Source organism: Amblyomma americanum, chromosome 3, assembly GCF_052857255.1.
Source record: "Amblyomma americanum isolate KBUSLIRL-KWMA chromosome 3, ASM5285725v1, whole genome shotgun sequence".
Classification (NCBI taxonomy): Eukaryota; Metazoa; Arthropoda; class Arachnida; order Ixodida; family Ixodidae; genus Amblyomma; species Amblyomma americanum.
This window is the reverse complement of record NC_135499.1, coordinates 136,518,464-136,545,002: the sequence shown is the minus strand read 5'-3', so window position 1 is coordinate 136,545,002 and position 26,539 is coordinate 136,518,464. Positions and strand designations below refer to the sequence as shown.

Genomic DNA, 26,539 nt, shown 5'->3' with positions numbered 1-26,539 from the left:
AACATGCTAGGAGCATGCAGTCACTCTTTTTAAGTTTTACCCAACGGAATGGTTGATGCAGTGGCATGCTCCAAATATTTTTAGCAGCCCGGTTCTTTTTCTGCACAAAATGTTATATACACACTTCCACAATGCACTCATTATTGTCATGTCAAATTAGTGACAGCATGAAAAAATGAGAAAGTAATTTGGAAATATATGAAATCAGTGCGTAATAAATTTGTCATGGAACTAGTGCAGGAAACCGCACGAGAATCCGTAAAGCCATTGCCATGCTATGATTTCTGCAAGCAGGACAGTCAGGTCAAAAAACGTTTTTGAGAAAACTGGCATTTTTACGGAGATTTCAGCCAGTTTTTCGCTATTTGTGGTCGCAAAAACATTTTTTAAAGTCACTTCCAAGATTTTTTGAGAAAAATTTTTCCGGATATAAGTGTAAAGACCTTATAGATACCAAATCTGGCGTTTTCTGAAATCCAATTTTTTTCGATATTTCGTGATTTTATCCCCGCACTTATCCCCGCACTTAAGCACTTATGTGCTCATCATTTCTGCTGTCACATCCCTCACGTTTTCACAGTGCTCAGTGAGCACATGGGTTACCATCATTAGCTTGCCCAAACTTACATTACACATACCATTGGGGAAAAAATAGGGCTATTGGTGCAGCTAAGAAACGCGAGACTTCGACCCCTGTCTTTAAGAGCTCTGCTCTCGAAATTTGTTATCAGTTTGGCATAATTTTGACTATTTTGAGAGAATTTTTCTTCAGCTAAAAAATGCCACCATTACCTATCAGTTGGGTTCAAACTAGTGCCTGCAGCATTTGATTTTGGTAATGAATGGTAGTTGGTTTTTGTTTTGTTATTTTCTTATTGCAGATATCTTGGCATCATTTTTTTCTTGCATAGTTTTACACAGGGCACTTATTTATTTCTGTTCTTTTCTTCTTTTTTTTAATTTTCAGACCAGCCATGGGCAAGACAATATGCAGGCTTATGCAACCTCGTATGACAGCTCATACATGCAGCAAGCCGCCAATGTAAGCTATCTTACCGTCATTGTAATGCAGTTGCTTACGGAAAACATTCACTTGTGTTGTTGAGGCATTGTCTGCTTGGCTTTTGTTTAATGTTGGCACTTGTCTCGCGAAAAGTGGTGCTGTTGATGTTACGGCATAGCAGGCAGGCTTCAGTTGCATGTTGTCATTTCTTAAGGCATTAATTAAGTTGCAAGAGCTCCGAGATGCTTTGCAAGTGGCTGAAATGGTTTGTTGTAGCCGTAGTTCAAATAGCAAGGTTCGTACGTGTTAGTTGGTATGGTGTGAATAGGCTATCCCAGGGTTGTATTATTGTCATTCATTTGTTCTGGTGTTAGTCTTCACCTTTTTCTTTCCTTACCATGATGAAAATATCCGTATGTATTGTGCGACACAGCAGTTTGGATGTGTTCGCTACCCGAGTAGAATTTCTTAATGCTCAAAGTTATTTGCATCTTCTAATTGGACTATTTTATGAGGAGTAGTGCTTGTTGTGGAGGGCATTATGCAGTGCCTGTACTTGTGGTAGTAAACCCAAAGCCTTTGAAGCACAGACATTATAGACCGTGAGAAGTCTGTGTGGACATGAGTATTGATTTCGGTGACAAATATTGAAGAATGATTGTGAAGCTGTATGGATGAGAGTCAGGCAGTGTTAAAAATGTCCATATGTCCTTGCTTTATCGGGTGTGTGATACATAAACCTGACTTGCACCAAGTGTGCTCAAACAGAGGTCTATGGATCTTTTCTTATCTGTCGGAGCAATTCTAAGGCTTTCAAGTTTATTTCCAGCACTTGAGCTTAGCTGTGCCTCTTCAGGGTTTGGCATATTTTAAACGTGCTTCTTCCAGGAGGGCTTCCTTCAGAAGTAATTCTTTCTTCAGTATTTCAGAAGTGCTCCTTTAATGTCTAACATTGCTACATACTGGCACAGCACAAGGATGACTAATTACACAAGCATGACTAATTACACAAGAATTACTAATTACATGAAGTGGTGTAACGTTTCTAAGATAGTTTTGCGTATACTCACAAAAAAAGTCCAATTAAAGGCGGTAGTTTGGTGCATTACCGATCTCTCGTTATCGCACCGGTTCTACTCATGCTCACAAGTGCCTGTCAGACATTTTTTTTGCCGCTCTGCAGTATTTTACACATGAATAGATGTCACCCACTGTACACAGCTAAACCAGAGCTACCAGAAAATCAGATGTTGGAGTGCAAAGTTAAAGTTATTTCATTTGTCATGGTTATTTACGTTCATAGCTACTACCTGGTGGGGTATTGTTGTATCTCTGGAGAGCTTAACATTCAAATCAGCCAGTATCCTTTTGTGTATTGAAATTTGTTACATTGAACCTATAATTTGTAGGGCATGTTGGGCTGCTTATTTATGAATGAATATATTCTATGAGCTGCACGAAAAGTGCTGCTCTTAGTATCCTTATGCAGTAACATAGCCCTACCTATATTGTGAATGTGTAAGCAGTCAGTTTACATGTCTTGCAAAGAATTGTTGGAAATGTCGCACATATATATATTCATATATTGGCCATGACATGAAGGTAACACATGCCTACTAGCTTTCAGTTCTTTCATATACAGTTGTGGCAGGCTTGGTCACTGTATTGCTGGCTTGGTTTTGTTTATAAGGATTCATGTCCCAAAGCTCCTCAGGCTGTGAGGGATGCCGTAGTAGAGGGCTCCAGGTAATTTTTATCACCTGGGGTTCTTTAACTTGCGCTGACATTGCACAGTACACGGGCCTCTAGCATTTTGCGGTCACTGCATTGAAGTTGCCAATTAGTTCAAGTCGACGGGGAACTACACCTTGCAGCAATGAACTGGACTGACAGTTTGAATGTGCAAAGTACTTGTAGATTTCCATGGTTAAAGGATGCAATTTTTTTGTGAATGCTATTAATTCTTCACATAATTGGTGTGTCATATGTCTTTGTGGAAAAATGGGGACAACAAGTCGGCTTTTTATGGACAAACACAAAAGTGTACCTCGTTAGGAACTAAATTTATTACAGAGAGCTCTTTATTGAAGGGCAGTTCTTTGAAGATGCTTCAGAGGGTAGGTGAGAACCTCAGTGTTCTTGCTGTGTTGCATTGTGAAGCTGTGTTCCCCTGCATGTTAGGATTTTTAAAGCATTATGTAAGGTTAGGTTCAGGAAACATTCTATAAAGGGTTTATAAATTAGTGTCTTGTGTGGAAAACTTAGTGCACAGAAACATTATTTGTGCAGAACTGGACCTCTGTTCTTTCTGGTGTAGAGGTCGTGACACTTTGGTATTATAGATTTTCGTGTTACTGATTATGTAAAAAGCATAGCAGTACCCGGGTCCAGATCATGGTGCCAGCCTTTTCAAAACGCAAATCCAAGAAAAAAAAAAAAGCTGTAGAGGTGTGCAGTACTCAAACTCTTCTGGTTTGAAAGAAAGCATATTTGTAGCTAGTAATTTTACTAATCACACACTTTTAATATTGATGTAAGCATGCTGTTTGTGACGCTGCACAGGAGTCTGTGGGCTGTTTTGAAGCACCTGACAATGTTCTTCAACAATAATTGAACCTTAGCATTTTGTACAATCTTGAGTTATGTCAAACTCGATGGCAAGTAATGCTGACATCTGGGCAGTTTGCCAGATGTGTTGCAACAGAAGCACTTAGTGGGTGTCTGTGATTTTATTGCTTAATAGAGGGGTCACTCATCTCTGTGCCTAAAAGCCATGCCCTTAACACATAGATGCTCTACACGCCTTTCTCTTTGCCAGTATGAGAACAATAAAATCTTGATGCTGCAATAAGGGCCTTGCTTTCATCTGCGGAGTTTAGCAAAAGGTCTAGGCTTGTTGTCTTCTGCTTCTACTTATGCGGTTGCTAACACATAGTTATGGGTACTGAAGTGGATGTAATTGCTTTGTACAGTCTGGTAACCTTTGTGTGGATGACAATCTGGAGTCACTTGATCGCTGTGTGCCCATATCATACGAACCTGCTGTCATATGAGCAGAGAAGAACGGAAAGGTGGTGCGGCTAAGCAGACAATGGCATGTGAAGGGAGTGGGTTTAAGGGAGCGAAAGAGAAGAGGCAAGGAAAGTTGTAGTTTGTTGTTTAAATTGAGCATGTCCATTGTCCTTGGTGGCCAATAAAAATGAAGAACATAGACAATGTGGCTACAGACGGGTGCTGAAGTGTCATAATGTATCTGCCTATCTGATTTTATTTTGTATAAATAGCTGTAGCACCCATTTTCACTCTCTGCTTCGTACAAATATTACAGATGTTAATTTACCGAGCAGTGTTTGCTCATCAGTGTTTAGTTAGCTCACTCTGGGTCCTTGTAGTGGTGGGAATGCAACACAAGTCGTGATTAATTGTGCTATTTCATTGAACACACAGCATGAATTATTAAACTGAAGTATTTTGGGCACTTTGTGCCAACACTGCACCAGATGCAGGCTGGTGCTTAAGCACTTGTTCACTTTATAACGAAAAAGGGTGATGAGTGTGATGTGCAGCATCCTGTCCCACTTTGCTTTTGTGCACTTTTCTGCTAGCTGGCAGTGCCTTGGTGAGGTATGCACCCTTTTGTCTTGGTGTTAGAGCTGTTGCTATGGCCAAGCTAATCCAAAATGAATGTGGCAAATGTGCAAGAAGACAAAAAGAAAGCAGTTAAAGAGAGACCCATCTGACCACCTCTTTGGGACGTAATGCCTTGTTCATGCTGCATTTCTCACTACCATTCATGTCAGTTGCAGTTATCCTGTAGAGTATGCCAGATTTCTGCCCTTGCCTCTCTTCATAATCGATTGCTTTGCCTCACATCCACATTTCTGCTGCAGTGTCCAGTTCAAGGTACCCTTTATTTTCCAAGCTTCACACTCGTGCTGTTTGACCTTATTGCTTGATGTCACCTTTTAAATTTTCCTCTGATCTTTGTTCTCGGTTACTGTTCCCGAGTCTCATGCTCTTGTCACTACATTACGGCAACTGTCTTGGGCTGCTAAGGTCTTGGCCTTGGGTCTTTGGCCGGCCCTGTCTTCTTGTGGCACCAAGACACCAACATTATTTCCAGTGTTGCATCCCCTAATATGCCACCAAGAATCATGTAAATCAAATCACAAAGGCTAGGCTTGAGCAGCCTCGGCCTGGCCATGCTCTGATAAGTTCACTGTCCTCTTTTTGCTATCTCACCTTATGGTTTGGCTGCAAGCATGTCGAAAACTGAGTGCATGCATATTTGTTCAGCCAGCAATGCATCTAAATGTTGTTGTCCATGAAAAGGCAGTCCTTGAGGTAGAATGCATGGCCAGAAATGCATGATGGCAGATCTGTCGGAACTTCTGAAGCTCTTTGAGAAGCCTCAGTTACTCGTTATCAGTAACACATACTATCACATGAGCTTTCGTTCACTGTACTTAGGATCATGCGTCCCAGCATCGAAAAAGACGGAGTGATTTGCTGCTGGGGTGAACTAATACTTTCTATCGGTGTGCGCAGGATTGTCTGAGCTATCACATTACAAGAACTGCCATTGTCTGTTGTCTTGTGAAATGGCTGTTCAGTCTGGCACTGTTTTCTGTTGTGGCGTGGCCAATAGCCCTTGTCAGTGTAATTGTACAAACCAATAAAATCCTTATGGAACCTTTAATGAATGGTCACGGCCAGTTTCCTTTGTAAACTCGATTGTAGAAACAAGTTGATGCAGTGCTGTTTGAGGATGCTTTTGTGTATCAAGTGCCTGTGTGATACAGACAGCCAGTATGAGGATATTGTAATATTAACGAGCCAACAAGGTGTGAAAAGAAGCTTTTGGTCAGTGATAAAAAGGGGCAAAAAAGCTGACGTGCAACAGCCCTTGCTTCAAAACTGGGTCCTGCCACATTTATCCACGGTATTCACTCCGAATGCTGGAAGAACCTGCGTGGAGCTGACAACAGATACATGCCTATTATTGCACAAGGCTCTCGCTTTTTTTGGTGCTGTTCACGGCAGAAAAAGTGCACTTTCATGCGTACTGGTGGAAAGCAGCACTCTTGCAACCCAGCTGTTCTCGTCATGGTCAGCTGGCTGCACTGGCTTGCCCATCAGTGGTTCTGAAATCATCTGCTAGGAGGCGTACAGTGGGGAGCTAATGTGGGACTTAGGTGTGTAGGTTAGCGGTAAGCTTTTGACCTGTTGTTGCTAAGTTCAGACTGCATTCATACTAAGCTTTTTGCCCTCTACTGGCCGTACAGGAAGGCAGTTTGGAAATTCCTGTTTGCTGTGAAAGCAGTGTGCATTACTCAATGCATAAATTGTTATGAACTCTGCCCATTACTCTGGAAGCTCGTCGTGGCCCATCGCTTCACTTGCTGCTGCCTGCTTGCATAGGAATGCTTGCTTATGTGTCTCGTTGTTTGCTCTTCCTGTACTGTGATTGACTGTTACTTGTTCTTTGATATGATAATGATAAACGATGAAAGTGACGATGACACTGTCAAATGGTTACGCTGTCTGAGCACTGGATGGCTTTTGAGTTGTGATTTGAACAAAAGAGCAAGTGGCAGTGATATGGTAGTCTACAGGAATCCTCCGAGTTATGTGTGGGTGTTAGACATAGACTGCCTTCCAATTTTTTAACATGAACGTGCGAGCGTCGACTGCCCGGCGCTGCTGCGCTGGAAGAAGAACGAGAGGGTAAAGCGTGCGAGGTGCAAAAACACGCCCACAATTCGTGCTGCTGTAGTAAGCTTTGTCTGCTTGGCTGTTCTGATTAATGCGAAGCAACCCCTGCCCATCATCGGATGTTATCCATCGGAGCCCCATAAAGCTGCGAGCAACTGCTTTTATCTGCTGCATATAGCCTGAGTGATTCTGGAAAGAGCATACATTTGGGAACAGCCTAGCATGCCCAAGAAACCAGTTGCAATCGTTACTTACGAAAAATATATTGAAGAAGACCCTCGATGCTGCTGCGTTAATTTCGTTAAAGCAAATGCTCTCGAGACAATACCTGCAAATGCAACTGGGGCCTAGAGTCGTGCTTGGAACGCTACGCATTTGCAACAGCCCAGAGCCACAAACACGCAACAGGTAGAACGCGAAACAAACGTTCTTAGAACTCGGCCATAAAACTTGCTTCGCAGGGGTTGCTTCACACGAAACAGAACAGCCAAACAGACGACGCTAGCTACAGCGGCATGATCGGCGTGCATGCTCGTTCCCTCTCCCGATTTCCACTCTGTTCCGCCTCGGCACCGCTGCACCGGTTAGTTGGCGCTCGTGCGTTCATGTTAAAAAATTGGGAGGGTGTACATCGTGCTTTGTAGGTGAGCTGGTCATGACCCATCCATCTTCAGTAGTTCAGGTGCCAGTTATGAATGATCACCTTGAAAAGCATTGTGTGAGGGTCCACGTAATTCTCGGTGCCTCACACGCACTGCTTCAGTAGAGGGAAGCGTCACACATATGGTGCTGCGTGGCACTAACAGCATTTTTATTGTTCCCGGTGTCGTGTCATGTGCAGGGGGCATACTCGAAGCACCAGCTGAGCATCTCACCTTCCCTGGGTGCCTACCGGGGTGGCTCACTGCCAAATGTGAACCAGATGAGCGGAGGGCCAGCTCACAGCATAGACCTGCAGGGAGCACTGAACCACTTGGAGGACATGCGCCAAGGGCGCGAGGCCTCCTCTATGCTTCCTGACCGGCCGCATGTGCGCGAACGGGGCCGTCATGCCACTGCGCCCCACAAAGGCCGCCAGATGGCCTTTGACAAGCGTGTATCCTTGCTGGGTGTTTATGCTGATGGATACGAACTGCTGTGTACTGTGCACATGATGCAGTGTCTCTTAATACCTTTCTTGTTCTGGCTGAACAGCTGTTGGTTGCGGGCTGTTAAATATAAATAAACACAGAATGTTGCCTCTAATCTCCTAAGGATAGTAGAACAACTGTGCTCCAGAAGAATAAGTGATATGATGAAAAATGACCACTGGTTGGTTTATGTGCAGGAAAACATTCTGTGCTTGAAAGATTTGAAAGCTTCTAATACTTCTTGACCACTGCTTTAACTAGAGAGCCGTTGCACTGTTCGTTTGATTCCTGACACTAGTTGTCGCAGGCCGATGTGTCTCCATACAGCTCAGCGCTCTACCTTTCCCCGCCGCCTGATACCAGTTGGAGAAGGTAAGTTGCCTTTGGAATCTGAAGGAACCTATCCATTTCAATCCTTCCTCACATGTGTTTGTATGAACTTAGTGTTTGGTATGCCTGAAAGCCAAGAGTTTTATTTCTGTTTAGTGAAGACTGTTTTTGAGTTCTAAACAGGAGCAGACTGCTTTCTTTGACTACTGTATTTAAGGCAATAAAACCTGCGGTTATTGTGCATGTTAGCAGACCATAAAGGAGCACTGAACCCTGTCTTATTTGTGATGTGCACGCACAGTTTGTGCTCTTGTGACGTACTTAGTGACTGTGCAGGTGGGGTTGGCACTTCCATTTTAGGTGGAATTTACCTGCTTGATCAATGCTTGATCTGAAATTAGGTGCCTAGAATTATTCTGCATACTTTCAGTTTTGGAGGTAACACATGCAGTTTCCATGTACAAAAGCTTCTTGATGATTGATCCAGAAGCAGTCAGTTATGGAATCCATCCGTACCATTTCGTCTAGGCGTGTACTGGAGTGTTTTATGTTACTTAAATGTTGACAGACTGTTCAGAAGCTGGAGATCTGGGCTGCACAAGGAACAAACAAGGAACAAAGTGGATTGTGCTGTCACTTACTGGCATTGCCTGCCTCAATCTGCTCCTTGAAAGTAGGAAATTGCTTAAATTTGGTTATTAGTGGCGGTTTCAGGGTGGTCGCATTCAATTCGATTACGTTCAATGCTGCACTGCCTGACGGCCCTTTGTTTTTCAGGACCAACTCGGATTCAGCACTGCACCAGAGCGCACAGACCCCGCAGGAAAACTTTCCCGGAGTGGGGCCGTCATGTGGGCAGCGCAGAGGTACCGGTACGCACCGGGGGCTTCCCTCTGCCCTGTCTTGCTTGCTCCTCTTCTCTCGCTTGCTCTTTTCTCTCTTTCTCTTCTCCCCCTCTTGACTGTCTCTGACTGGTGGCCAAGAATCTGGGACTTCACAGAAGATGGTTCTGATGTTGGCATCCGCCTGGCACCTCCTGTATGCCGCATCACCGCTTGCATGAACGAATGGAAAGCCGTGGGTGATGAAAGCATGACTCTCTTCTCGCTTATGCAGGATATATGTGCTGTGTGGCATGGGAGAGCTTTCTTTTTCCAGACCTTCTGCACATTTTTTGCTCTTTTTTTCTCTTTGTTTCCATGTTCCTTTTTATGTGAGCCTGTAGAGAATGGTCACACATTGATTCTGTGAAGTTCGAGGGTGATGCTAATTTTTATCAGTGGATAGCTTGTGTGCAGCATTTTGTTCGCAATGCGCGACACCATTTGCCTGTAATCAGGTAGTGAACTGTTCAGATCCCTGTTATGCTAACTGTAAGCACAGAGACAATATTGTAGAACAGGTAGTGATGCAATTCAATAAATTTTTTAGGGGAATTGAGCCGAACGAAAGGGGTAAAACGGTTTTTCAAGGGAAATGTTCAGGTTAGGTTATGTTGCTTCTTTTGGTGCTTTTTTGTGAAGTAAAGCATTTTGCTCAAGTGTGGAAGGGTCCGGCAATAGGGCTGTCTGAAGCGGGCATTTATTATTCTGAAAAATTTGTGCTACATTGAACTTACAATGTAACTGAAAACATAGTGGTAGGTCTCCGGATTTGCCATGAATTTCATGCTCCTTTTGATCAGTTGCATGCCAATATTCATGAAGCCTCTTACTGCTGAAAAACATGGCTTTGTAAACTTGCTGGTGTTGAAAATAATGTGCCATCCAATTTTTTATTTGTCATTGTGGGTCATTGTAAGGACCAGATTGCAAATGGTCCCAGGCATTTAAAATGGAAGCCCATCATGATACACAGATACACAGTGTCTGCCATCTGAAGGCTAATCTTTCAAAAATTAGTGCACATACTCTGAAAAATTAAGCGAGCTCAGTGGGTGTTCAGAATTACAGAAATTAATTGGATGTCCATGCAGATAATTTGTATGTTTGAGCATTTTTCACATTTGTTACATTCCGATCACGCAGTTTGTTATTGAATGTTTTTAAATATTTTTATTGCCTTGTGCATGTTCTCCTTTGGCCACAGAAAGGATAATACAGTGGAGCGTAATTTTGGCTCATGACTGTGTTGCTATCTGGGCTTTCTATTTTTACTTTGAGTGACATTGATGCATTGTGATAGCTTCCAAAGTTTGAATCAAGGTTATGGCATGTGAAAATGCCACTTGCAGTCTTGAAAATCTTATGTTCTATGGAAAATCTCTGCTTTTGCAAAAAAAAGTGTAATGTGTTATTTCGCTTTATTAGAAGATTTCAGGGAAAATGACAGCCAAAATGACTTTGTCTTGCTTGATCTTTTTCTGGAAAATGTTTCCGTACCTTTTGTGCAAAGATGCTGCAAAGAGGCATGGTTTTTCAGTTCCTTTATTAGCTGGTATAAGCCGGCCCGTCATGAGAGACGTTGGGTTTTGAACGTCGCCCAAGGGCTGTCAAAATTTGGTGGAATATGCTGACCTTTTTTATACTGGCCTAAGCCTGTACTGACTACATAACTTGGCTGTTTTTCTATGCAGAGATCGTGAAGCTTTAAACATTCTTCATTGAAATTAATTTCAGTATATTACTGGCTACTATGCTTACTAAGCCTAATTTCTGTCCTCTGTGGTGAAAAAGGTCGCTTGCTCCAGCAGAGGTTAACCTTTTTGTCGGTTTGTGTGCTGCTGGTTGCTTTCAGTCTGACAGTCATTGTTCTTTTGTATAAAAGCTCTGGCTGTTCCTGCACACAAAAAGAATTGTCTTTGTATTAGGTTTTGCGTGGGATGGCTGTTAAATTCACAGTTGGGAACCTGCTTTGCAACAACAGCAGCTGTGCATACCCATTAGATGTAGGCGTACTATACCTATTGATGTGTCATACTTATGTTGCATCATGTCGGGTATTAGATTTTTTTTGCTGTTCAGTCCAGTGGGGGATCGTTCTGGTCAAGTTTAATAGAGAAATATTTGCTTTAATTTCTGGAGGTTATCATGCATTTGTTTACTTTCCTGAACTGAAGTTGTTTCGTTACCTACGCCCTGCACAGAGGAAGTGCAGGGGTGATGTCCTTGCAGTCGTTTAGGTTTGAGTGCTTCCAAAGGCAGAGTGTCTGCTACAGCTGCCATTATTGTGCGTGTCCCTTGCAGACCCCGTCACAGCTCGGGAATTGGACCAGATGTACCGTGACTGCTCTGGGCGCGTTGATGGCTTTGGGCAGGAGATCCTTGGTACGCGGGTCTAGTAGACATACCTTCCTCTCGCGCATGTCAGAAGTGTTGCACAGTAGAATAGAGTGCGAGACTGCCGGTGTGATCATTCGCGTTGTCTTTTTCCCTGATGGTGTCTTGAGAGGTATCTGTCGGGCAAGTGTTGAAGCCCATGAATAGTGAATGCTTTTTTGTTGTTGGTGATGCTGCTTGCTGCTGTTGTGTTGTGGGTATGGCATTGTGATGCTGAGCTTCAGCTTTGCATTTACTGACTCATGGTGGCCGCATATCTGTGAAATTATTATGAACTTGTCCAGTGAGATTTATTGTGTTCTTTGATGAGCAGGTGCCAGCTGGGAAAGTTCATTAGTTCTCTAGAAATGTGACTTAAGGGTACCAAAATCTTTTGTTTCTACTGGCTTTATGTTGCTTTGGAATTCCTGGCTCCATGTATCTCTTTTTGTTATCACTGTTGGTTCTAATGGAGGTTTGTCACTGCAAAGTTTATTTGCCAATAGGGAAGTTGTGCTGTGGACGAGGAAATTGGTCCTTCACTGTTTGGCTTGGTACTCTTGCTGCGTCTTCCTTAACATCTCTTCCTTTTTGTGGCATTAACGACATTAATGAAATATTGGGCCTCGACAGCATGGAGGAGGAAATAAGCAATGAGAAAATAGTCAATCAGTGTTAATTCCACCTTGATACCTCCGTGTGCAGTTGTCTACTGCTTTAGATAACAGAGCTTCAGAATGTGACAGAATAAGAATTTGAATGTGGTAATATAAGCTCACTTCATGGTTTATAAACCCACTTGTTTCCTTCATGATTGTGGCCACAGTGGTACTTTTCACTCAACTTTCGTGGAATGATAGTTCAGTGGTTTTCGTGCTGCATGCTGTAACTTATCGATGCATTTGTAAGATTTACAGAGAGAGGAATAGATAGAAAGCATAAGAGAAAGAAATGCGTAAAGCTGTAAAGGAAAAGAGAGAATTCTACAGCTCTCCTGTCAGCCTTGATATTCCAGTTCCTTCTGGACTAAATTTTTGGTGGTTTGCTCTCCTAGATGTGCTTGAGATTTCTGGCGTGGACGCTTTGTTGATGGTAAATGAGCTTGAAAGAGGGCAGTGTGAGGCAGGTGGCGCAATTTCATTTTTTGCTTATCTATGAGAACAGCGTTATTGGCTCATTGTTGTTATAATTGGCTTTTTCGTGCTTTTGGAGCAATTGCTGTGGTGTTGTGCATTGCTTATGGCTGTTGAAGGACTGAAGATGATATTGTGCTAATTGCTTCCGATGCATGCTTTGAAAGTATTCTTGCATGCTTGTTTTCGTGCAACGTGCTGCGGCCTGTTATATTGTGCATGTCTTCTCAACTTAGCAGACTTTCACAGTCTGCTGTTGTTTTTCTCCTCATTGGTGTCTTCGCTTCCTTTAACAGGTATGGACATGAACAGCATGGCAATGGACAGCATGAATCTCAAAGGATATTGGGACCCCAAAGGAGGAGGGGGAGGTGACTGTTATCCAAGCAGTCTTTCCAGTATGGGATGTGTGAGTGTCGCTTCTGAAGTTTCTCTCATTTTCATTTTGTTGCCCATTGCATGATTTCTTGCGTGTATTGCTGTAGTGGTTTTTTGTAAGCTAGATCTTGGTTTTGAGTAGATATGGATTGTCCTATGTTAGCATAAAAAAGTGTTTAAAAGGGACTGACAATTGAATTTTAAAGGCCAAATTTTAAGAAATGAAAGAACTAAGGGCTCTAAAAATCTGTGCATTCATTCCTTATCTCATTTAAGCTGAAATGCTCACAAAGATCACGTCACTGACAGAGCATTTAAGACTTAACGTCTCATCAAATGTCATTTACAGCTCAGACCATTGATAATGTAACTGCTCATAATGCGGGACCACATTGTATACGGTTTTTTGTGACAACCGCTTCGCTTCCCATAGAGTTCAGTGTATTGGCGTACCGCTTAATACGTGGGAGCGCGTAAGCGGAGACCGCATATAGTGCGGGTTCTTGAAAGCCTGGCGGCCCGCGTACCAGCGGGCGTGAGGAGCTTGCTTTCCAGATTGCGCAAGAAGGGGGGCAACAGGCGGGGCAGAGGAGCGTTGTCAGCGTGGTTCAAGGCAATGCTGAAGGCAGGAGGGGATAATAGCAAAAAAAGTACAACTCGCAAAGCAGGCGTTTTTCCTCTCGCTCTCCGATGCGCCTCCATTGGGCACACTGATTGGACAAAACTTGAAAGCATGTGGTGGCACGGCCAGACGAGCATGCTGGAGCGGCGGCAGTGGCAGCAAGCGCATACCGTGCACACGTGCGGCATCATCTTGTCACTCCTGAGATCATGAGCGAGACATGTCGTCGCGTGTAGCGATAAGTTGACAGCGTAGACAAGTCAGCTGACAACGTGAGCAAGTCTACCAGCCTAGGCTGCCTTCAGTTCTGATGGCGTCTGCTCCTCTGAAAGCCAGGAACCGGCAAGCTCTCGAAACCAAGCAGAGCATTGTGAGGGATGTTGAGAGCGATTTGAAAGAGGAAATTGAAAATTGGTTGTTGGGGAAAAGGAATGGCACAGTATCTGTCTCACATCTCTGCGGACACCTGCATTGTAAGGGAAGGGATAAAGGAGGGACTGAGAGAAGACAGGAAGAAAGAGGTGCAGTAGCGGAGGGTAGTGGAGGGCTCCGGAATAATTTCGACCACCTGGGGATCTTTAACATGCACTTGCATCGCACAGCACATGGGCGCGGCTGCCATGGTCGGGTTCGAACCCGGGTACCCTGGATCATTAGCAGAGCGCCCTAAGTACTGAGCCACCGCGGCAGGTATGAAAAAACCTACGGTGGCAAAATAGTACGGTGTCGCCGACACTGCTGTGTCCGCCATTTAAAAGAACAGCGGCAAGTTGCGACAACAGCGGCAGGAAGACTCCGCGGTGCTTGCAAGGAAGCGGATTCGTGCGTCAAGGTACGAAGATGTCGCCACTTTGTTTGAACGGTTTCGCGAGGTCCGGACCCAGAGCGTTCTATGAGTGGCTCGATATTGCAAGCCAAGGCCAGGTGCCTTGCAAGCCAAGGCCAGGTGCTTTGCAAACATTTTGGGGCATGATTATTTCAACCCAATGAACGGTTGGATTCAGCGTTTCAACGAACGGCACGAGATAAGCTCCTCGTCGTCGTCGCTGATCCCGACAACGTTGTGTGTGAAGTAGCCGCCACAGATGACATCGTGGCAGCGGTGCACGGTTGCAATGAGCCTCTGTCCGAGGATGAGCTTGACGAAGTGAGTGAAAGTGCAGCAGGAGTTTCGTGCAAAGACGAGCTCGACTGTTGCAACAAACTGCGCCTCTACTGCGCTCAGAGAAACCTCAGCGAGCAAGCGCTCAAGTGCCTCTCTGTTTTTGAAGATGAAGCCATTAGCAACGCAGTGCAATCGCAGCGCCAAACTAAAATAACGTCGTTCTTTCATTCGCTACGGCGCTTCAACAAAAAGATCACATAAACTTCTTTGTTGCCTGTGATTGCAGTGTTGTGCGTCTGATGTGTTGTCAGGTTCAATTTGAAAGGTAGGCTGGTCATTCTGAAAACGCGAATGCATTGAAAAGCTGCGCTTTAGTCATGGATTTTCCCGACTCCCGCAATATGCTTTATAACCGGTCTATGCTGCATATCTGTCTCACTCTGAGACGAAGCTTCATGCTCACACTTCTCTCATAAAGTTACCTTAGAATATGCCTCACTAATATAGAATCCAAGAAGTACTGCATTAAGGGGGATGCAACAAATAAAATGACCAATTCGTCAAAATTTTTCATTTCTCAATTTATTTATTTTTGTATAACCCTCTGGTCTTCATCTGTTTCTTGACGAAAAACTATAGCGAAATATGCAGTACAAATTTGGAAATTTTTTTTTTAATGAGTGGTCGTCGAAAATTGTGAGCGAGTCACACTTCTGGTGGGCTTGACGCATCGCGAATTCCGCGGGTTTCTAACGAGGGAACATCGCCATTGTAGTATCAAAATGAAAAGGGGAGATTAGAGCTTCTGCTGGTTGCAGTGCTGCATTTCTCTGACCAAAAGCTAAAGCATACATGGCGACTAACAAGGCTAACAAGAAAATAAACTTTTGGTTTTCTCAGCTTTAACTTTCTCTTCGATTGCTGTCACTCATCCCTTCGGCACTTAGTATTAACGGATAACAGTAGAATGTTCCTATTTTTTTCACATGAATCCTGTGACTTTGAGGATCACTTTTTTATGTTTTATTGTAAGAAACATTTTCTTGTGAGTATGTATGCTAGAGTTTAACTTTTATTTTCATCAGTACTGGGCATCTAGAAAAAGAACTAATAACTTTAGTGCACAAGACAGGCCTTTGTGAACGCGTTACCGTAAGAAACTTTTGGTTTTTTTACTTAAAGAGGATGATTTTATGAGGGTGTTAATTCTAATTGCTCAGAAACTATACCAGCTAGCTTAAAATATAATGCACTTCTGAAATCTGCATAAAAAGTTTCATATCTTTGCCAAATTTTGTTACATTTGTTGCATAAATAATGAAAATAGGTTTAGTTGCCACATCTCCCGTTAATTAATCGCTCTGAGCCCGTCCAAAAAAAACGTGTCAGGTTCGTTCTTTGATCACACATTGTATCAAAGTGTGTCTTTACTAAAGCATACTCTCAATATTCCTGACCTTATCACTGGGCACAAGTTCTCTTATTTATTGTGCTTTCATTTAATATAAGGGGCATTCACATGATGTCACGGGCACCACTTTGTTGTCCAGCTCGTAGCTTCAGCAGTCCAGGTCGGAGCAGGCGGTGATAATCCCATTAGACACGCCCGCAACCTTTCGCAGTGCTCCACAAACAACAAAATGGTGGCTGCTGTGACCTCAGTGAATACTTCCTGTACTATGGTGGTTTCCCATTTGAAGCTGCTCTCACATCTCTCCTACTCATCATACCTCATCCCAGACTGGTCATTCCTGCATAGTGCAAACCATCTTTGCATAAACACTAACACAGCTGTCAGATGGGCACCTTGAATCTATATCGAGATGATTGGGATCGAACTCTGTGCAGATCACGCATTGCTGCATATTGTGGACCAGCGCAAAATGGGCAACGGACCTAGGAAAGAGAAGACGACACGGGCGCTTCTCTTTCCTAGGTCCGTTGTCCGTTTTGCGCTGGTTCACAATATGAATCAATTCCAACTTGCCCAACACAATGTACCATTGCTGCATGGCCAATTCAATCATGATCAAGCCTCATCCTCTTCGACCCCAAGCCGGTTCCTGAATATGATCGGGGGCTGCTAATCTGGCACTCGGGAAATAGGCAGATTAAAAACAAAAATAAAATAAAACTTGCAGAAAGTTATTTTATAAAGGCTCTAAAATTTTAAAATAATTTTTTATTTTATGTAGTGCGGCATGATTTCCATATTGCTTTCATACTCTCAGCGCCGTCTGCCTGCCTGGGCAGTAAACAAGCATACCACCAACGTGCACAAGCTATTGGCATTGTTTGGTGTGCATTTGCGATGTAACCTCTAGCAGCTGCATCACAGGCTTGGGATTTGTGATCAGAAATGTTTCGCTTACTTTTTTTTTTTTACAGGCGCATTTGTTTGCCACTATTTATACAACCTTGTGTGCATGCGGCGCTATCTGTTGTGTAGCAGGCCAACTCGTCAATTGGGATTAAGTGGGAATGTGTAACAGCGCTGCTTGTGGAGTCCGCTCAGCGCTTCATTTAGAACTATGTTCGATCTGAATTGAAAGTGCCCACGTCACATTAATATAAGATACCAAACCTCACCCTTCGTATCCCTGAAAGATTGCAACTCATTGGCTAATGACGAAGTTACTTAAAATGTTTTACCTGACTCTCAAACGAAATGTTCGACGCACGTTGGTTGCCTTAATCTGCCACAATCTTGATTTCTCTCTTATCTTAACCTGTTCTTTTGCGTAAGTTTAGTGCAATTAACTTAACCTTTGTGTGTGTGTGTGTGTGTGTGTGTGTGTGTGTGTGTGTGTGTGTGTGTGTGTGTGTGTGTGTGTGTGTGTGTGTGCGCGCGCGCGCGTGTGTGTGTGCGTGTGTGTGTGTGTGTTAAGGAAGCTAACAGTCAACGAAACCAGGGTGCATAGGGGGATGTTTCTATCTTTTTTTTAATATCTAGTGCCAATCAATTAGTTTTAAAGAAAATTACTTATCAAGTATCAAGTGGCAGAAAAAACAACCATGCCGCCGGTGGGATCCGAACCCACGACCTCCAAATATCGCGTCCGGTGCTCTTACCAACTGAGCTACGGCGACGGCTGTCCAATCTGCAGCTTTCGTGGGTATTTATGTTTAGCGTGTAAGAGGGTTCTCGCACAGTTTCCGCCCTCGCCGTTAGATGGTGTTCTACGTCACACTTGCGGTATTACAGGACGTGCTACGTCCACTGCTATGGACGAGGGTGGCGCTGGTGAACACTCTCAAGGTTCGCTTACACGCTAAACATAAATACCCACGAAAGCTGCAGATTGGACAGCCGTCGCCGTAGCTCAGTTGGTAAGAATACCGGACGCGATATTCGGAGGTCGTGGGTTCGGATCCCACCGGCGGCATGGTTGTTTTTTCTGCCGCTTGATAAGTAATTTTCTTTAAAACTAATTGATTGGCACTAGATATTAAAAAAAAGATAGAAACATTCCCCTATGCACCCTGGTTTCGTTGACTGTTGGCTTCCTTAATATGTTTGTCAAACGAGCCCCTCACCTCATTTGCCTTATATATATATTTTCCCATTGTATTTCTTAATAATGCCTTTGTATAGATATTTATGCAGTATTTTTATGTCTCCCCTATGTAATGCCCTCTTAGGCCTATTGAGTGTTAAAAAAAAATTATAAATTGCACCCTATCATTACAGTACATACACAACACTATGTTAATCCGAATATAGGCCATTCTTTAGTTGGCAGGAAAATTGGTACTATCTTTGGTGTTGAGGCATGCAGCACTGATAGCGTATGTTTCCTTTTGGTGTGCTCATTCAAGGTGCCATGCTAAACTTTTCAAAACCCTTCCTAATGCTGACCTGTGTATGTCACAGAGTTACAGTTCTTGTTGTGCAGTACCTCATGCTTTTGTACTCATTTATCCACTGTCCTTGCATTGTACAAGCTTCATCAAAGAAGCAGCATCTCTTTGCTTGCTTAACAAAGTGCAGCCCAAGTGTTTAAAGCTTTCAAAATTATTTCCAGCACATTGTTAGTGTTTGCTGATTTATACTTTATGTACTGGCTTTGTGCAGGGAATTTCGACTCAGCACCAGCACCAGCAACAGCAGCACCGACCAAAATCCTGTGATGTCCCTGGAATCAAGTCAGTCTGCCTAGAGAATGATTTTTGCTTTTTCATAATCAGTGTCCAGCTTTGATCAAAAGCCTGCAAAATTTCAGTTAGGCGTAATTGGGTGCAGCTTGGAAATGGCCTTCATTTCTCAATTTCTCATGATGTAGTTGCTACCACCAGAGCTGCTTGCAGTGTTCCAGATGAGCAGTGTTATGTTAGGATAACAGTTCAAGGTCGTTGTCCTAGGGAGTCTGCCTAAACTTTCTGTCTGCGTATTCACAGGTGTAGCATTGGGCGTGTTCATAACTTTTCGGCTGCATACGAGCATGAAGTGTGTGATCTGCATTGTTTCCTGTACTACGGTGTTGTTTGTGAACACCATAAAAAGCAGGATAACTTGCCATGTCTTGTGTGCATTCTCGGTGTGCACTGTGTGCACGTTGGCAATGGCCTTTTTTAAGCATTCTGTGAGCTTGTTGGTCTTAACAGCTTTCTTCTACTAGCATCTCGCTGTAGTGTAGGTTTGCTTGCATATCATTGATAGTTAATTTGGTTCCCCCGTTCATGATGATACCTTTTGGGTCAGAAACGTAGAAAAGGATGTTCTTTGCAAAAAAAAAAAGTACTGAATATACTAAATATAATGTTATATGCTTTATTTGCAATGATACTTTGCTCTCTTAACCACTGTTCTCGCTTTCGCTTTCTGTAACACCTCCCCTACAACAATGCCTACGGACAATTTGTAGTGCCATAATAAATTAAATAAATAAATAAATATCTGTTAGGCAGAGTGTTTGCTTAAAACATAATTGGTCAAACTGTCAGTTACCACGGTTAAATGGGTGGATAATAATGTTGGGAAGGGTTCAAGTCAGGTGATCTGAATCAGCAGGAAGGTTCTAGTTGGCAGTCCATTTGGTCGTGGAAGTTTTGCTGGTTTTGTTTAGGTGTTTTGGGTTGTTGACAGCCTCATTAGGTCTGGAACGGTTGGTGAAACTGCCAACACTAGACAGTGTGGTCTGAGGCCGCCACTTCAGATTCCCAGGGCGTGCTATATTTCCGCACAGATGTGGGACTGAAATACTTGCACATGGGCACGCTATGTGTACTAAATTTCACGGGGTCATGGGCAGGGCACTTTGATCTTGAAACCACGGTCGCTATGTGCTGCCTCTGCTAAACGAAAAGAAAATGCTCGTTTTAGCAAAAGGGTAAAACAACTGTCACTGTTGTATGGGAGCTGCAGAAGAGGGAAAGAAGTAATAAAAACTACTGTTTTAGTTAAATATTCCCACGCCGCTGCTTGCTTGGCTTCAGCTGTTGTCTTGTTGAGGTGCATAGTGAGGTCATGTCTTGGGTCTCCTGTAGCATTTTTAGCACTTTGGTGCCTGCCTTAGTAAGGAGGCACATTTTACTTGCCACCAGGTGGACCTCCATGACTCTCAAAAAAGTCTGGTGACTGTTCTAGTAACAGGCCAAGTGGCTTGGGAATATTTGAGAAAGATTGCACAAATCCTGAATCTCTTCCTTTAGGGGCTTATTGACGTGTCTCGGTCTGTTGTGCTAGTTTCATGTGTACGTCTACAGTCGCCGACCGAAAATTTGGACCCCTGATATTTCGGACATGCTCGATTATATTCTAATTGTAGCACTCGACATGACCCATCGAACCAGTGTAAAGAGTGCTTGAAATTTTGGATGCATCGCAACTGACCGCGCGATTTTTTGGGCCTTGTTCGCTCTCGCCGTCAATACCCAAGCCTCTGTATAATGTGTACAGTGGAACCTCAGTCGTTAGTTCATACTGTAAGGGAGACTGAAAATGTGATCAAACAAAATGAAATTCAAGCTAAAATGGAGCCTTTAAATGGCGGTGCTGATGTTCTCCGCTGGTTGGCACATTACGCTTGCATGGTTTCGAATCCACACCATCCTTGTACGTCAGCCACCGCATAAACTTGTACAGTAGTCACAGTTCGCGGAGCTCATCTGTGCTGAATCTTTCGTCCCAAATATGGGAAGAGGTCACAGCGAAGTGCTTAAGAGGTGTACGGCTTCCCGGAGACGGCAAGCGCGGAAGACAGTGGTGGTGCAATTCAAAGCGAGATGAGGGTATCCGTGGCAAAATGCACTGCAACCCTGATTTTTTTATCATAAAACCATCAACAATGGCTGTTTTGATGATAGGCGAGATGCCTCTTATTATATGCAAGCCACCGCAGAATGCGTATCGCAAGTCACGACGATACGATACGCTATACAATACGATACACTGCGCTGCGGGTGCAGTGCAGTTCATGCTGCGGCGGGTTCTCTTTTCATCTAGATTTTGTTCCAACCCGTGCATTCTTCAGCGACATGCTGTCTACAGTACAATCATCGTACGCTGAGCTCATGAAAGCATGAGAAAGCAAGGAAATTCATGGATGCAACCTTATGTTCTCGTTGAGTGAACTTGCAATGTGTTGTTAGAAAAAGCAGACGCAGGATGTGATGCAATCAGCCGTAGATTCGGATGTATACACAATACCATGGCATGTTCATGCAAAAACTCAGTAGCAATGCATCCTAAATTGAGTTTAACTAGTGGCGGCTAAAGCAGTTCTGATGCAGAAAAACAAAGGAAAAGTAGCCAGTGACTTTTGCTAAACGGATGGAAAGTAGTACCTCAAAATTGATGATGGGTGGCTTTTGTGCTCACGCTGCGGGGCCCTTGTCACCTTTAAGAGCTGCACTTGGGACAAACAGTAACAGCGACCACAGCAATTGCCCAGTGGTTTGCGCTTGTGCCACATATGCATGGAAGATGCAAAGTTCGATCCCCAGTGCCTCTGGGCTCTGGTTGTGTCTCCAATGGCTACAATCTTTTTCCTGGCTTGGCTTTTTTTTGGTGAAATGCTTGGGCCCACTTCATGCAGATGAAACATATTAGCCATGGTGCTCTTTGGCCAAGCTGTCCTTGAGCCATTAAAACCAAATCCTCATCATCAACAGTGGCAGCCAGCAAGTATACAGCCTTTTGTAAGAGTCAAAGAGCCCAAATAGTTTGCTCCTAAGCCATACAGTGGGTCTCTTGTAACGTCTGTGGAAGTCCTAACTTTCGAAATGATGAGGACAAAAGTTCCTCTCACCTTCAAAAATTTTGGGACGCTGGTGGTGCGTAATGAGGCACACAACTTAGCCCAGAAGCAAACCTTTTGGACTCTGTGCTTTTGACGAAAGCTGCACACAGGACAAGTTTTCTGACCTTGCCACCCTCTCCATCTTTCTTGCTCATAAGTAGTGAAGGATATGTTTTGTTTGCTACAACTCTTTTGTTCCTGGATCCTCTCATTCTGGGATTAACCCAAAATCAGGACAGTTCTTGAAAAAAAAACAAAGAAAAAGTTTTGTTTACTGTGAGCAAGAGCTTTCAGGCCACTTTCACAAATACCATATGCTTTGCTTGCAGCATCTACTTGCCCCAGGACGAGAGTGGTGACGGGGGGCCCCTGACAGCCAATAGCCCCGGTGCAACTGCAGTGGCGCCCCCGCCCGGGGCACCAGGGGTACCTCCTGGTGCCGGTAGTCTGCAGGCACCACCTCCCATGGGCAACGGCAACACGGGGTCCCTGCCGGACCTGACCAGCCTGCACTTTCCTCCACCCCTGGCCACACCACTCGACCCCTCCGAGGAGCTGGCTCATCAGCAGCAGGCAGGCGGCCAGGGGGGGCCACCTTCCTTGCCACCCCTGCACCCCGGTCAGTGCCATCTGGCTACTGCTTGAGGGACTGGTGCCAAGCTGTTCTTTAAGTGTATTCTGAGGACAAATTAAAGTTGGCCCGTATCAATAGATTATGCCGTTCTGATGATAAACAGGCAACCTTCACTGAAAATGGAGATTTTATAACTTGGAAAAAAAAAATGAAAAAAAAAATTGGCAGTTGCTTAGCTCAGCTAGGCCAGGCTATGCATAGTGAGAGCTACGTACGCACGTTTAGCCCTTGGAGCTTCATTCTTACGTTGCCGGGCCTCCTCACGGCAAGCAGCGATTTCGGGGTCGTCCGAAGCAGCTTCTCTTAGCCGACGAAGATGCGCGCGCAGTACACGCACTCGCCGTCAGCTTCTTCACCCATGGAGCACATCACTAGCAATGCGCATACCCTCAGGACTTTATAAGTTATAAGTTTATAAGATTTTATAGGTTAAAAAAAAGGCAAAAAAAATTGGCAGTGGCTTAGCTCCATAGCCAGGCTCCATCAAGCTCCATAGTCAGGCGCGACTGCAACACCGGCGGAACGGTGCAGCTGGTTGCCATGGTAATGGCGCATGCGCCATAAATCTTTATCTGGTTGATCACATTGAGGTCAATCAATGACGACATTGCTGGGATTTCATCTGCACTTGCGATATGTGTTGCTCAAACCAGGTTGCTCAAACCAGCTTGTTTCGGCAGATGGGGTTTTGGGGTTTTGCACCAAGCCTCTCTTTCTATCATTCTTTTTAACTTTACTAATCAACTCATTTTTTCTTTGAGGAAACAAAACATTTTTGACCATGGATTCCAATCTCAGTCCATCTAAGTGGATGGATCACCATCTTAGTGGATACATCAACCCTGGGAAAGCATGTGTTTCGAAGAAAAGGAACTTTTTGAGGAAATTTTAGGCACTCTTATACATTGGCTCTATGGGCCATGTTGCGGTGCCCCGAAAAATTCCGAATACTCAAGCATGTTCGAAAAATCAGGCGTCCGAATTTTCGGCCATCGACTGTATGTGGGGTTGGTGTCCAACTGCAAAAACCTGCTTTGATTGTGTTCCGCACACTAAATAGGCAGTGCGCCCACCCTCCCACCCTGGTAGGTGGCAGATAATGCTTGATCGCGAGAGCTTGGTCACCCTTGTGAGCGCTGCGGCCTATTGCTGCAGTGCGGTGTGTCTGCATAAGGTTGTCAGCGCTAATGCATGCAGCCCACATCTCTCTCTCACCACCGCCAGGTACCTCAAAGTGGGACTGAGGCATCCTCTGAACCAGGAAGCCAGTTATGCACCCTTCCTTTCCTCAAAATGATCGCATCTACAACATAGTCAAACAACTGTGTAACAGTAGAGCTTTACTATGTGTAACCATGTGTGCAGAAAGAAGCTTTTCGCTGAATTCCAGGGTTAGCCAAGTTAAGCCACTGCCACTTTTTCGGACTCTTCAGTGCTTCAAGCACCACCATGCAGACAGTGGTGGCACTCTGACTTAGCGAAGTCATGCTAACCGTGTTGCTAGAAATATCTTGCTACGCGGTTTCGTTCACCCCAGCGCGCAAGCCGTGCGGTATGCAATGTGGTTGTGAGGGCTGGCTTCGAGGCTTATGTTTAAGTCATAAGCTTTTTTCTTGTCCTCTGTAAATTGTGCATCTAATAGAAGAAATTGTGAGGGATGTAAGCGGTCGCCGTGAAACAACCCAGCAGCGCGCACGGGTTGCAGCTTCGCCCGTTCCACTAACCTCCTTGAATCGGCCCGTTTCCTTGTGCGCCATGTCTCTTATTGTAGTGATCGAAAATGAGAGGATCGCTGGAATCCGTTTGCTTTTGTCGTCACAGTGCCCTTTACCACCACCACTACCAGTGCAGTGACCCGCTTGGTGCTGCACTTGGTAATTTTCCCACCTGCGAGCATGTCGCAATGGCTCTTGACGGCTGTCAGCAAAGGGTTTTATGCAAGGCCTAGCAATACCGTGAGTGCACTCGATACTGTGAGGAAAGAGCAATTTCAATAGTATGATCAGTTGAAAATGTTTGAAAATGCCGCTGTGGTTGGCTACGAGTTCAGGTGAACAGGAAATTTTGTAAATTTTTAATGTTTACCTGGTTTTATTAGTAAAAGTGGGGTGCGAGTCTAATAGGAAATGCTATTTGCAAGCTATTCGAAATTTGAATATTCACACACTCCCACTTGAATATTCACACACCCATACACACTGTAGTCGTGGTTGTTCGGTCGAATGTTAATCAACTTTGCTGCTGCTGACATGTGGATCCCTGCATTACTTGCAGGCAATGCAGGTTCCCCGGGCTCCCCGCGTGGCTGCACCAGCCCGTCAGGCGGCCGTCACGCGAGCCCTGGCCCCGCACCCTCGCCGTCATCGCGCCGCCGGGTACACCACAACTCGACCAGCATGGTGCTGGGCTCTGGCGGCCGCCTGCACGGGTCTTCGGCCTCCCAGCAGGCCACGGTGGGGGCCCCAGGGCAAGTACGTGCACACTCACCCCTGCACCACAACCGCCGACACCACCGACCCCACCCACCCCGGATCACTGTCGAGGTATGGAGGAAGAAGGAGCCCGCTCTCATTTGTTGGAAAGGGGACAGGTCTGTCTGTTTTGACGAGACCCCTCGGGGGAGAGAGTGAAATTTGGTGCCTTGGCTGTAGACCTTTTTCAGGAGAGGCTAGTCATAAGGTTGTGGTGAATGTCAGGGCATTGGAGAAGAATGGACACTTGGGCACGTTCGTACGGTGTCGTACCAAATCTACCAATGCGAGCAGCAAGAACATGGAGGGTATTGGCTTCGTGGTTCATGACCTTGCACCGTGTCAAAGTCAAAGCTGCTCAGGACCAAGGAAAAAGTAAAACGATTGTGCAAAAAGGTATTTAATGCTTGTTTATTGTAGAAGGTGCCAATGTGGGACAAAACACGAAGGTGATGAGGCAATGTGCTCTTTTTTTAACATGGAGAAGACACACACATGACTGGGTAAAAATGTAGCCAGAGAGAACTTGTTGGGCCAGTTGGTTACAGTTCATCTTGTTGAAAGGTGCCAGTGCAGGACCGTGCATGAAGACAGATGCATCATCATTCCGTTGTCTTTCCTCACGCATGTTTTCCCTCTCTGGTATCTTTAACCAAAATGAACCATGTAAAAGCTTTTATAACTGGCTGGTATTCGCAGCACATCTAGCTGCCACTTTCTGAAACTTGCCATGCAGGCTGAAGAAGCCTCCCTTGCTTGCAAGGCAGCGCTTACTGAAAGAGGTCTACATGCCTGGTCTGCCACTGGGTCGGCATGCTTTGTGCTCGACCCTTGTTCCCAATGGGTCCTCTGTCAAGTCAATGAGGCACCTGCTTGGCGTGCACCCCCTATTTTCTGCTACTTGTTCGCTACCTTCCTATTTTTTTTTTCTTTTTGCTATTGCTTTCCTACCCTTGCACGCTGTAGTACTCCTTTTTCCCTGAGGGCCTGTGGGGAGTGCTAAGTATGCTGCATAATAGACATTACCATAGAGTTTATTGCACGTGCTTCATTCTCTTGAAATCTTGCTGCTTTGTAGATGAAACAGAAAATGCCTTTGCCACTTTCATTCTGCTTTGGGACCTTGGCAGAACTCTTGTTACAGTCGAGCCCACACATAACGGTCCCACTTAAGACTAACTTTCGCTTATAACGAAGGAGACCTGCGCGACCGTCAAAATATACAATGTTTCAATGGCACAAAATCACACGTATAACGAACGTCATTAAGCCCTGCTGATCGGTTACAGCAAACGGATGGCGTAAACCCGGTACCGCGATGCGAGATAACCTGCCTCCGACCCCTTTGTGCGCCCGGCGCGTGGCATGTTTTCTTGAGCCTCATCACAGGCAAAGTGCCCACACCGTTTCGTACCGCTCTGAACCGCTCGTACCGCTCGTACCGAGCTACCCTTTCCGTGCCGACGCGCCTTCCCCGCCCCTCCTCGCAACTCCGCTCCCTTCTCCTCACTCTCTTGCAA

The 26,539-nt window shown here is 44.7% G+C and overlaps 1 protein-coding gene across 30 annotated transcripts in view; it reads left to right on the top strand.

Moving 5' to 3' along the window:
• The window catches only part of LOC144124954 (CREB-regulated transcription coactivator 1-like), a 67,287-nt gene that overhangs the window by 5,110 nt on the left and 35,638 nt on the right, over positions 1–26,539 (top strand). For 11 of the 30 annotated variants that reach the window (XR_013313323.1, XR_013313322.1, XR_013313321.1 and 8 more), the window contains exons 2-10: positions 968–1,042; positions 7,560–7,814; positions 8,156–8,220; positions 8,956–9,050; positions 11,364–11,444; positions 12,865–12,977; positions 18,749–18,819; positions 22,244–22,533; positions 24,823–25,091. Coding sequence is in view for 22 of the 30 variants with exons in the window: in XM_077657947.1 (XP_077514073.1) it covers positions 968–1,042; positions 7,560–7,814; positions 8,156–8,220; positions 8,956–9,050; positions 11,364–11,444; positions 12,865–12,977; positions 18,749–18,819; positions 22,244–22,533; positions 24,823–25,091 (1,314 nt within the window). In the remaining 8 variants the exon portion in view is untranslated. The remainder of the gene's footprint in view (positions 1–967; positions 1,043–7,559; positions 7,815–8,155; positions 8,221–8,955; positions 9,051–11,363; positions 11,445–12,864; positions 12,978–18,748; positions 18,820–22,243; positions 22,534–24,822; positions 25,092–26,539) is intronic. The other 19 variants (XR_013313325.1, XR_013313326.1, XM_077657943.1 and 16 more) reach the window with 3 other exon arrangements.